General features: G+C 38.9%; 1 protein-coding gene across 1 annotated transcript; it reads right to left on the bottom strand.

Moving 5' to 3' along the window:
• Positions 1-3,889: 3,889 nt before the first annotated feature.
• Positions 3,890-12,009, bottom strand: LOC139735478 (mitochondrial ribosome-associated GTPase 2-like). The gene is made up of 7 exons (XM_071646234.1): positions 11,881-12,009; positions 10,526-10,673; positions 8,671-8,786; positions 7,816-7,884; positions 6,806-6,955; positions 5,546-5,684; positions 3,890-4,305 (listed from the first exon to the last, which is right to left on the bottom strand). Exons 1-7 carry the CDS (start codon positions 12,007-12,009, stop codon positions 3,890-3,892), a joined length of 1,167 nt encoding a protein of 388 aa, XP_071502335.1.
• Positions 12,010-12,364: the final 355 nt, after the last annotated feature.

The raw sequence follows: 12,364 nt of genomic DNA, 5'->3' as shown, positions 1-12,364 counted from the left end.
TGTATATGTGTATGTGTGTGTGTGTGTGTGTGTGTGTGTGTGTGTCTGCATGTTTGGAGATGGGCCTACAACCAATACAGGAAATACCTATGGGAGTGTTTTGCATCAATCAAAATGAGTCTACGCACTTTTGGAACCTAATCACTGCACAATCAAGGAAACTTCTTCGGTGGGAAAACAAATAGCATGTAAAGATTTGCACACTCATTCAAAAGGCAAGGGCTGTAGCTTTGCTCACACCAACAATCTTACTTAAAAGAGATAAGTAATGTTTTTAACTTAATTTGTCACTTGAGTTTGATGGTTAGCTCAAGAGGATACTCGCATTTCATGAAGATACACACATAAAGGGGGGGGGGGGATGACTCAAACACCCAACATTTCCTTCAACACAAACAATTACCATACATCAATTCATACGACGTGTGATGCACATAAGCCTGTTCACATCAAGCATTTCCAGTTTTCTTGTTATGCCTAGAGTGATTTGCCACAGCATGTTCAGGTCAACTTAATATGAGTGAAACCAAAAAGATGGTTAAAGTTTTATTGAAATTATACCAAAAGTAGGAAATTTAAGATACATGATTTCTCATGAAACAGAAATATTGAGTGATGCCTCATATGCAAATGCAATTAACCTTGCCGAAGTCAAATCTATTTGGACTGAAGAAATAGCTTTGACGCAGAGAAAATTTGACTTATGAGGGATTAAAATCAATAGATTATAAAGAGGACTTGAAAAGACCTTTGACTTAGGCGATTATTCAACTTGTGTGAGGACAACGTAAGCAAGGTAGACTGTATGACGAGCCCATGATAACAAATCGCAACACTCCTATTGGTTGGTACATTAAATGTTTTGATCAAAGTCCACCTCAAAGTCATCATTTCATTGTTATTACAGTTCTGTGGTGATGTAATGGAGGATATGTAGATATTACACAAGATATCTCCAGTTTGCCTAGATTACCACGTAAAAACAGTTCTCAGAACGGCTCAAAATTCATCTTTCACAATATTGAATGTGCTTGCAATACATCGAAAGGGTCCACCAAGAAACTTGCCTCGCTGACCTGTTTTTCCCATGATGATGAGTTGCTTTGGAGTATTTTGAAATCAAAAGTGTAGAACAATAACGATTGTAGTTCACAACTTTTATTCCACAAGGACCCTCCCTGTTCAGCAATGCCAAAGCAATCATATTTCCTAACAAGCTTCATGCAATTCACTCTAGCGTGGGAGATCAAAGAGTACCCCTGTTCCCTGATTTGTCAATAATCAGTAATTCATTACGAAAAATTGCGTAGCAACCACAATCGGGTGTGCTCTGGGACTGTCATACCTCCAGTGAATCTTTGAGGCTAATATTTCACATTCATCATTACCCAACTGAAATTGTGTTATTACAGTGCTATTCCAAACATTGCTTATGAATATGTGTATATTTTAGAGCAAAAACTAACAGTTCTGTAAGCATATGAAGAACTAAGTTTTCACTTTAAGCAACAGACTCGTTTCCTTGGACTGGCACATTCCCATCAATTCTTCTTGTTTGGCAGTAAGTTGTAATTGCCCATGGCAAGCATGAAAGTTAGTTTGTGGCACCTTGGTTAGAATTCTTTCTTCTCTAATTCTATTTCATTTTGAAAAAGGATGTTTCACCAAAGATTTCTGTGCAGGTAGACATGTAATTGAGAGACAATGATACCACATGTGCATGTGACTAATAACACTGCTCTGTGAAGCTGTGATGAACATTACATAACTTTTACATTTTATGTCCAATTCCAATGAAAATTCTGTCATTCCATGTGTTAAGATTCCCCTCTGTGATCATCAGAGTCAACATGACCAAAGAGTAGAGTTTCACATTCGTATCTCAGACACCGCCACATCTCCAAAATACAATTATGGACTTACTGAAGTTAGCTGCTTAACCCATTGTGCGCATTGAGTGCCGATTGGCTCAGAAAACCCCATAGTGTTGTACACAAGGTCCAAAGTCTATGGCACAGAAAGGGTCAGTACATAGATTGATTAGAGTAGGCCTAACCTTGGACAAGGAATAGTTTTGCATTGAGATCTAAGACATCAACATCTTCATGACATGGATATGGAGAATGGATATTTTGAGGTTGGCTGCTAAGTTCATATGTTTCTGACACTGACAGCCACACACTGTTCATAGCTGTTATGCACTCCCATTCCTATCCATACTGGAGAGTGTTTGTTTCAGCTGAACATGATAACCAACACTGACATCAAATGCCAACCACAAAATGAGTTGCAAACTTCAGTGAGCCAATTGCTCAAGTCTGGAGAACATATTTGCACTTATTACAGTCCTAAATAATACATACTGTATGTATTTCTTGATGAGAATGTGACAATTCAAATTAACACTATCCAATGATACTGTTAAACATGTCCTACAGTATCCATAATTTGGGTAGCACAGTGGATCCCCATTTTCAAAGAGTACATTTATTCAAGTCCTCAGTTCACCATGTGAGTGCATATTGTGCCAAAATTGATCACGCTGACATGCTGCGTTGAGCGGCAATTTCACAAAATCTTCCTATACACCATCATGTCATGTTACACATTATACTTGCAATAATCATACAATTATCTTCATACACAGTTTAATGTGTACATGAACCTGTTCCTTTCTTTGGGCCGACTAACAATGGCACAAAAAAAAAAAAAAAAAAAAAACTTATGTAGGTTGTAGATCAATAGGGTATCTCTCATATCAAAGAAAAAAAAAACTTATGTAAGTTGTAGATCAATAGGGTATCTCTCATATCAAAGAAAGAAAGAAAAAAAAAAACCACCTGCTCACGTAATTCTAGCCCTATCTGTAATCTGCAGCCTAGCTGTATACAGCCTAGTCGTAATCTTGACCCTAACCTGGCAAATTATCAGGGTGCCATCCAACCAAAAGATACCAGTATCCTACCCATCGTATCTTCGTGTGGAGTTACACCACCATAGCATTTTCCACTGCACACTATCAACTCGTGATATCAACTAAATTTCAACTTTGACGAGAAAATCCAATTTTCGCTGATCATTTTTCCTCTCTGCTGGTGTAGCTTTCCAGTCTTTAAAACCCTAATTGAGTTGTGCTATCTTATAAGCTACTTATCCATAATACTGCTCAGAATTTGTGCACTATGACTGATTACAAAAATATATGTCAAAACAAAAATAAACCATAGCTTTATAATGTGGTATGTTCTGCATTTCACTTCAAAGGGGGAAATCTATCCTGGATTTCAATGCAAGCAACAAATTAAATTTAGTCCCATTACAAAATTGTCTCATTGTGATTGTGAAAGCAATAAAATACTTGAATTTAGTCTTTAGATGCCACAATCATTTCACCAGATGAAGAGACAGCAATCTAAATGATCTAAACACAAGTCAGACGAAATTCTAATCAGTGTCATTTTACAGAATTTGGTCATATTTTGCCTCAAATGGATGAAATGGTTGCTAGCTATGATTGGAAGTCGCAGACTATGCACTAAGTTTTTATTAGCATTATTTCAGACTGTGTACAGGTTACATTAACATATTTTTAGAGGCAGACCATTTCAGACTTTGTGCTGGCTTACAGCAGCATGAAGGAAGACCATTTCAGACTGTTTACCAGTCAGGTCACATCACCATAAAACAGACCAACTATATGTTACTCTCTTCTTGCATTCAGGTTCATCTTGGTCAGCAGAAATTGGGTGATTGAGAATAAAACTAGATCCATCCAATATGAGATGACATTATGGGGGACTGTAAGGAACATTTCATCTGTACGGTTTCACTTCCTCTGCATGTCCTATTGTTTGAACTGTAAGGATACGGCCGAGTCAAGAGGGATGGATCAAATGATCCTGCTATTTGGCTGCTTCGTTGTTTCTTCAGTCTGTGTAGTATCTCCGTTACCAGAGTCTTCATCGTAAAGTTTCCGGATATGCCTTTTCAGCGTCCCAATGTTTGTCTTGTAGTGGGCAGATATGGCAATCATGGGCAGGGATGTTGCCTCGTGGAACTTGGCAAGGTTGGCCTCCGCGACGTCGAGGTCCAGCTTGTTGCCAACGATGGCGTGCGGCCTGCGTGAGAGTCCGGTCTGGTACTGCTCCAGCTCAAACTGCAAGTCCGACAGCTGGGTCCAGGGCTCGGCCACGGACAGGTCAATGACATAGAGAAGGCAGCGGCAGCGCTCGATGTGCCGCAGGAAGGAGTGACCCAAGCCACGGTTCTCGTGGGCACCGCGTATCAAGCCTGGTATATCGGCCACTGGGAAGAACACAGCAGTGGACCAAAACAAACAGTGAGAAAGAAAACAAAAAATTACTCATGTCCATTTCCTGCAATACAGTGTGTTTCTCTTTGCAAAACAAAGACATGTCGTACAGTCACATTCAGATCTTATGTTTTACCAATTATAAAATTAAAGCATTCTTCATGTGCATTATGTTCAGAATGACAGCACCTTATTGGTGGTTGGACAAAACTAACAATTTGACTCCATCTCAATGTACTGTCACATGACTACCAAGAAGAGGGAAAAAAAATCACATTTACCAGTATACAAATAATGACTGCTATGAGGGGCACAGTTAAAATTATGGGCCCGAGGTGATGTGAAAATTGTAACTATGCCCGAAGCGAAGCTGAGGGCATGGTTATGGTTTTCACATCACCGAGGGCCTACATAATTTTAACTGTACCCCGAATATCAAGCAGTCATTATTTGTTTTATATACCGAAAATATAGATTCCGAAATATAGATACCGAAAATATGGATTCTAGTCTCTTCCAGCACTCGTAATCAATGCTGATCGACAGCGCGGCGGTCGTATCCTTGGTGCGTACAGTAACAGTGTACGTTACGTGTACTACGGGGTTGCGATTGTCTCCAAACCAGTCCGCTAGTCTCTTTTACAGCACGCTGATTGAATGCGCGGCGGTCGTATCATTGGTGCATACATATGAGCGATCTATGTGTATGGGGTCGCGACTGTCTCCAAACCTATTTACTAACTGTGCCCGGGCCCCGGTCACAGTAACTCAAAAATAGGGCACAGTTATTTTCATGACTCCCCTTTTAACCAATCAGATGAGAGGATTCTAGAAATGAGGTATATAATATGAAATGTTGATAGTTCACCCAGCACAGTGTTACCATTCCTATTAACTGCCTTTGATTTTTCAAAGTGCAGTAAGCTCCCAGCCAACAGAAATCTAATGAACATGATCTATTTGTGCTCATCGTAGATTAAAATTTGCAATTTTTTCTGGATGTATGGTACAAAGTTCTTTGAAGATGTTGGCAATTGCAGTTGTTCAACTGAATCTTTCAAGTATTAGGGTAATATTTACAAACAAATTTTGACCTGTGCTGGTCAGTGGTTGGAAGAGAATTTCATATCGTACCACATTTCCTCAAACAAGTATGATCCTCTGACAAAGTAGAAGAAAAGATGAGCAACAGATCATAGCTCTAAACTTTCTGGCTACTACAAGTTGACACACCTGCGACTTGTTCCATGTCGTCATAGATGACCATTCCTACGTGGGGGTTGAGGGTGGTGAAAGGATAGGCCGCTATGGCAGGTCTAGCCCTAGACAGCGCCCTCAACAGGGTAGACTTGCCAGCATTGGGGAAGCCAATCTACGGTATACCACAAATTAAAAAGTTTGGATACGGGTGAGAAGAGTGATTCTAAGCTAGTTGTAAATCTATCGAGACTTTCCTTTCACAAAGCAAAGAGCATTTCTTTATGCAAGATTGACAAAAGAATGATATGTGATATAAACTTAAATCTCTCAAGCATCAGATTACCCAGAAGGTAAGATCCAGGAATAGATATTCTATATGAAACTATGGTGTTCTCTAATAAAATACATGTATCAGAATCACAAGACAATTCCTAGGCATGTAAAGCTAAGACTGTAGGTACATTAGTGTTACACATGCATATCAGGGCAATTACCCCCCGGCTATTTACTGGCTAGTGATAAGGTTAGGGTTAGGTTTAGGGTTAGGAGTTTGGGTTAGGGTTAGGATTAGGTTCAGGATTAGGATTGGGGAAAGGGGAAGGGTCCGGGGTAATTACCCTAGAGACCCATCACATGCCATGCTTTCTCATGCGCTGTTACATAGGGCTTAACATTAGTGGTGGCCCGGTGGCCGGGGGCCACTAAAAATTGATGTCGGGCTACCAAATTTCCAAAAAGATTATCCTTTTGGGGGCCTGGTCAAACACAAAGATTCAAATGGATTCTTATGTTTCTATTTATTTTGGGCCATTGTATTTTTATTTTGGTCCACCAAAATTTCAGATTTAAAGATAAAAAAGATAGAGAAAAAAGATAGTGTCAAGCCCTGTGTTACGTACCACAATTTTTATCACATGACCATGACATCTTGGGTCTATTCATAATTAAACTATAATTTTTCTTAAATTTTTAAGCAGGCAACTTATTTCCTCTGTCTTGGCACTCACAAATATCTAAAGCATGCGCATAGGAGATATAATGCAGAGAACTACTGCAGAAGAGATTCAACAATCAACAATCACATTAATGCCATTCACATTTTGGAACACTCAGAGACACAATTTTCATAACTCACATTTGGTTGATCCACACATTCAATTGTAATACGTGAAGTGAAAACTCATTACCTGATCATCACAGAAAAAACATCTATCGTTGGAATGCATCAATGACTGGCCTATTTATTGGGAAAAGCTTGCAGTCTCTTGTCTCAAATTTTCAACCCAAACTCACCAGTCCCACGTGTGCCATTGTCCTAAGCTCCAAGCTCAGAATTCTCTCTGCACCCTGGGTACCACGAGTGGCCATCATTGGTGTCTGGTTCCGGGCGCTGACAAAGGACCGGTTACCCCGTCCTCCTACCCCACCAGTGGCTGCTGCAAACTTGAACAAACAAATCAGCAGAAAAAGATGAGATTATATTGTATGTTACCCCCCCCCCCCCCCCCCCCCCCCGAAAAAAAAATACAACGGGACCCTCCACGATGATAACTTCAAAAATAGCAAGTTAATCCTAATACAATTGCAGAACTCATTATCCACATCTTACAGAAAACCCCATCCGATTTGCTTCAGTGGTCAAAGAGAAATGAGGATTTTTGTCGAGCATGTCAGGAATCCCTTCCCTCCAAGTTCGGTCCATTGTGTTTACACATTAATATGCAGTTTCAAGAGCATCCAAGTGGTAGACTTGGAAGAAACAGACCTATGACATGCTTAACAACAGTCCATATTTCTCTGTGACCACTTAACCAAATTGAATAGGGTTTCCTGCAAAATATAGCTAAGATGTTATATTTTGAGGCCCTGAAATAGCATTCAGACAGTTTAATCATATTGGAAGTTATAAAAGCAAAAATCTGATTGTAATTTTTTGGGGGACATACTGTAGACTCTTTGTATCAGAGAATGCTTTTTACTGAACACATTCATACAAGCAATCAATATGCCCTCAATTGAAAATGAGATGACCACAAGAATAACGTAAATATGACACAAATGCAAAGAATATGATACTCCAATTTTCACTGACTAATCAAGTAAAGATATTGTCCAAACAAATATGTCAGATAGTATTTCTTTTACTACTCTGTCAGAGAGAATGAAACTTAATAATTCTCTTGGTATCAATAATCAAAGGGGGCAAAGGATATTGCTATAATTTGGGGAGGTGGTATGATATGCCTCCTATACCATACTGCCAGATGTAAGGGTCAAACATTTATCTGCTGACACAAACTTACCTGACTTTTATCCATCTCCAAATCTTGTATGATCACACCCTCCTCCTTGAACAAGGTTCCCAATGGAACCTGACGAAGAAGCAAACAGCACATTAAAGGAAAGAGAGTTCAATATGATTAATGAATTATGACATCATCAATAAATTGTAATTAAACAAATTACATCAAATAAGCAACTTTCATTACAAATCAAATACTTTTATATAGACTCTACGTTTACAAAACAATTACATGTATCGCTCAATCATAAAAGAAACTTTTATATAAAGTGTATGAAGAGCTTATCTCAAAACAAATATTATTTCCAAACCACTCCTGGCTTAAGACAGTTGATGAAGAGTTCTGCATATGCCATAAAAATTTTTATGAGAATAATATTTTGGGCATCGGGACTTGTGAGGCAATTTTGCAAGTAGTTTGATTCTTAATCGAGAAACATATTGGTGGAAAAAGAAAGAAGTATTTTTCACTTCCAAAGTGCAATCTATCCCCTTGGAGATGATATGCAATGCATTTGTGTTATGGGAGGTAATAATCTTATGCGTTATAGATTTTGCAAATATAGGTTGACTCACAAATTCCTCAAAAATAAAGACACAACAAAATAAACCACATGTACAATATTACACTGTGACTGTGATTGATTTAATAGATCTTTTCTCTCTTTTTTCTAGTCCCTCCCTATGCTTAAGTAAAACTTAAAGAAACAAAAGACAAAGAACTATGATTTTGTTATACATCCTAAAACAAACTCATACCATATTGATATTACTCTGAGTTATAAGGTAATTATTTGAAACAAGATCATGAAATACATGCATGTTTCACCCACACACAGGGACTTAGTCTTGTTACCTTGACAACGGTGTGCTTGCCATTTTTACCATGGCACTCCTGTCCCTGCCCTTTACCCCCTGCCTCACCCCGGTAGAGTGGTAGCACCCTCTCCAAGGATTTCACTCGACTGTCCGCTGGCCAGAATCGAGATCAAATAGAGTGAGATATCAGTATCATCAAAGTGTAGCTCAGCTCTGTAAAGGTAATGATTAATGCTTGACAAGGAAAAACTCATATTACAGCTGTGATATGTGTACTGTATTCTCCGGCGATAAGGCTGTACCTCCAAATAGGCCGCATCTCGACTTTGGCAACAAAAAGAAGGAAAAAAAAATGCAGAAGGATTTTATTCTTTTCAAAACTTTCATCCTTTTTTCTGGATTTTGGACAACAAACTTTGTATATATCACCTGGTTTTGCATGTTTTCTATTTTTGTGTGTGTGTGAGTGTGTGTGTGTGTGTGGGGGGGGGGGGGGGTGTTTGTTATTCTAATTTTTGAAGGTATGAACACTGAATGATGCAAACTTTGTGTCCCGTAATGTGAAGGAAAGCTGAGTGTGTGTGTGTGCGATGTTCATGCATCAAACTACGGAATAAAACTCGTCATTTGATAGCAAAACATAACTTTGTTTATAAGATTGAGTGATTCATTGTATGATATCAAGTTCCTCTTTGGCACATTGCATGGTCCCTTACATGATTACTTGTGTTGGTTCAGCAGCTTATTTGCTAGGTTGAATAGGCCATGGTTTGGTTGTGCTGGTGTATAAGTCGCACCCCAAATTTATTGATTCTTTTCTGTGAAAATTAGTGCAGTCTCATCATCGGAGAATATGGTAAATCTAGCAAAAGTTACCTCGGCCATCAAATAATGACAGTGATAATGGTAGCATAATGCTAATGGCTGATCACTTTTACTGTAGTATAAAGGCAGTATGTGGTCATATGCATCTCATTGTTGGTGATAGGGAGAACATTGACACTAATGACAGACCTATGCCTAGGTACAAAATTTGCAACTATTTTGTCAAGAGCCAATAACCTTTATAGAGTAAGATGCTTGTCATTTTGTGCCAAAGGTCAATTCAATGACTGAACAAATAAACTTTGTACAATACAATCAAAACGGTTAACAATGAACTTCTAACACCAACAATTTTGAATTGCCAATGGAACCAAAAAGAAGAAGGGGTTCATGATTTTTAAAAAATCCAACGTTCAAGCATTGCCAAAAGCTGTTACTTTTGTTCATATCACACATACACACTCTTGTTAAAATCCATGCCAACGTGAATCCTAGCATTTGCCTAAAGCTTTCATGGGAACCAAAGCATTATCTGTGCTTGCTCAAGATCATCAGCAGGACATCCAAAATAAATCAAAACAGCTTTAAGTGGTGAACACCCAGCAGCAAGCACGTGTCACATATACTCCTATTATGGAACTTGTGTCCTTTAAGTTATATTTCCTCTCAGCAGGAGCGAGGGCAACAACAATGACTGACAAAATAATGTCAATTGCCCAAATGAAGCTACTCACGATCAATGTTAAAGATCAGTAGTATGGAGATTCATGGGTAGCCTGATTCATTCACTGCCCACCGGGGTACATTTGAAAACCCCTGAATTGCACCAGTCAGCACATATGTGCATCGGTAACGGTCAACTCCAGTTGAGATTCTTTGGTTGTGTGTGTAACTTGAACACAGAGATCAGTGATGAAGCTGTACACAATTTGTTACAGGGATTCTCAAATATATCTGAGCTGGGCCAGCCTCCCCATTCCACAGTAACCCTATGCTTACCGGGTCTTTGACTTTGAGCACTAGATACCAGTGAGCCCTCCCAAAACTCATCTCGACAGGTCTCTTACCCTCAAATATGACGTGGCCCCCGTTTCCACCATCCCCGCCGTCAGGCCCACCAAACTCCTTACGAGGCTCTCGTCGCAGGGAGATGCACCCATCACCCCCATCGCCCCCGACGACACGCACCCGCCTCCAGTCTACAAAGTGCTTGGACTGCAACAATGAAGATCAAAGGTACCAGTATATTATAACATGCATGTAGACATGTATCACAGGGTAAACACATTTCTCATGTGAATACTTCATTTCCATGTCAAATAGTATCTACGCCTGTGAATGACACGGTTCAAGATTACAAAAGGTCCCCATGCAATATATGTCAAAAGCATAAAAACAAACTGGAGTTGGTATCCCCATTGTCAAAACTTTGCACATACATTTTTGAATTTGAAGTGCCTTCTAAATAATGTCACTTTCAATTAGGACAAAGCTATTGGAGATGTACATTATATGGAAATTTACTGTAAGCTGATTATAATATGAACAAATCATTCATTCCAAGCCTCCCAAGAAATCATTGTTCAGGTTATGATCCTATCCCACAAGCAATTGAGATCTTTGTGCTTACAGGGATCGTATAGTTTTGGTTAAGACCTAAGTTCAGGTTTCTCTCATTTGTGTGTGTGTGTGTGTGTGTGTGTGTGTGTGTGTGTGCGTGTGTGTGTGTGTGTGTGAGATGATGAGAAACCCCATATAAAAGATGAAAGAGCATGTAATTCCAAGAGGAATTAAATGTGAATTAGACAAAACATGGTTTTGAAATGGCTAAGCTATCCAGAAAGGGCGATACAAATAAAAGATGGGAAGAACCTTTTATTATGATCACTCTGTTTTACTTTGTTTTTGGATGTTTCAGCCATTCCAAAACTGATTTCCATCAAATAAACTTTCAAATCCTCTTGGAATGGTATGTTCTATACTATTTCGTAAGTGGTTTCTTGGTATCTCACAAAAAGTTAAAAGCCCAGTCCTCATCTCCACCAATACTATATACCATCCCTTTTTAAACAGAAATAATATAAGTACAATTTTTCAAGAATTTGTCACCTGCCCAGTAGAAGGGGCCAACCAAGTTTACATCGTGCAAGCCTTAGGGTCCTACCATAGCAAGTTTTAGAGCATGCAAGCCTTAGAGCCATTCTGCCTGGCAGGCAACAAATCACCCTCTGAGATTCAACACACTGCATAGCTCTACCCCAAGTTGTATCTGTAATAAATCATCAGGGAATAACAAGACATCGTTAATTTATCCAGTTAAGAAAATAGACATACCTTGGTACCTAGTTGAATTATATATCAAATAAGTAAAAAAGCTGTTCTTAAAGTGTAGTATTCTGGTAATTGTCTCGGCAGCTCTTACCAGATTTTTCTCACTCAGGCGTCTTTTCATCTTTGATGGCTTTGAAGACACCATCCTTGTGATGCTCAGGAGTTTAGCTGAGCACTGGCGTAGCTGAAGACGTAGACAGGCCTGGAGACTCAGTTCCATGTTTGCAGCTAAGGATTCTATTACCTGGAAAGAAATGTTATTAAAAAGATTTATGAGTGAAATAGAGGTGACAGTAGCATTGCCCCAGAGTGGCTTATTTCATAGCAACAATAGAACAATTTAAAAGACATGTTTACCAATAATGAATGCAGCAAAATTAGCAGAACACATCAGTGAAGCTTCAAGGAAAATCGGACAATTCTTTCAATGTTAGATATGAATGTTTATAGTTTCAATGCTGCCACTGTTTGATGAGAAGACTACAACAGCTTGTGATGTCACCTGCATAGAACAATATAAAGAAAATATAAGGAAAGTGCAACATATTTTCACTTTTCTCCCATGATAAAGGTCA

Source organism: Diadema antillarum, unplaced genomic scaffold, assembly GCF_040938485.1.
Source record: "Diadema antillarum isolate AM-2024a unplaced genomic scaffold, OU_Dant_1.0 seq00000581_RagTag, whole genome shotgun sequence".
NCBI lineage: Eukaryota > Metazoa > Echinodermata > Echinoidea > Diadematoida > Diadematidae > Diadema > Diadema antillarum.
This window is presented reverse-complemented; position numbering and strand designations above follow the sequence as displayed.

Coding starts and splice junctions, on each gene's coding strand:
- LOC139735478 (XM_071646234.1), bottom strand. CDS start 12,009: ATGGAACTGAGTCTCCAGGCCTGTCTACGTCTTCAGCTACGCCAGTGC. Junction 8,787..10,525: donor GGGCCACGTCATATTTGAGG/GTAAGAGACCTG, acceptor GATTCTGGCCAG/CGGACAGTCGAGTGAAATCC. Junction 5,685..6,805: donor CAATGGCACACGTGGGACTG/GTGAGTTTGGGT, acceptor GGTATACCGTAG/ATTGGCTTCCCCAATGCTGG.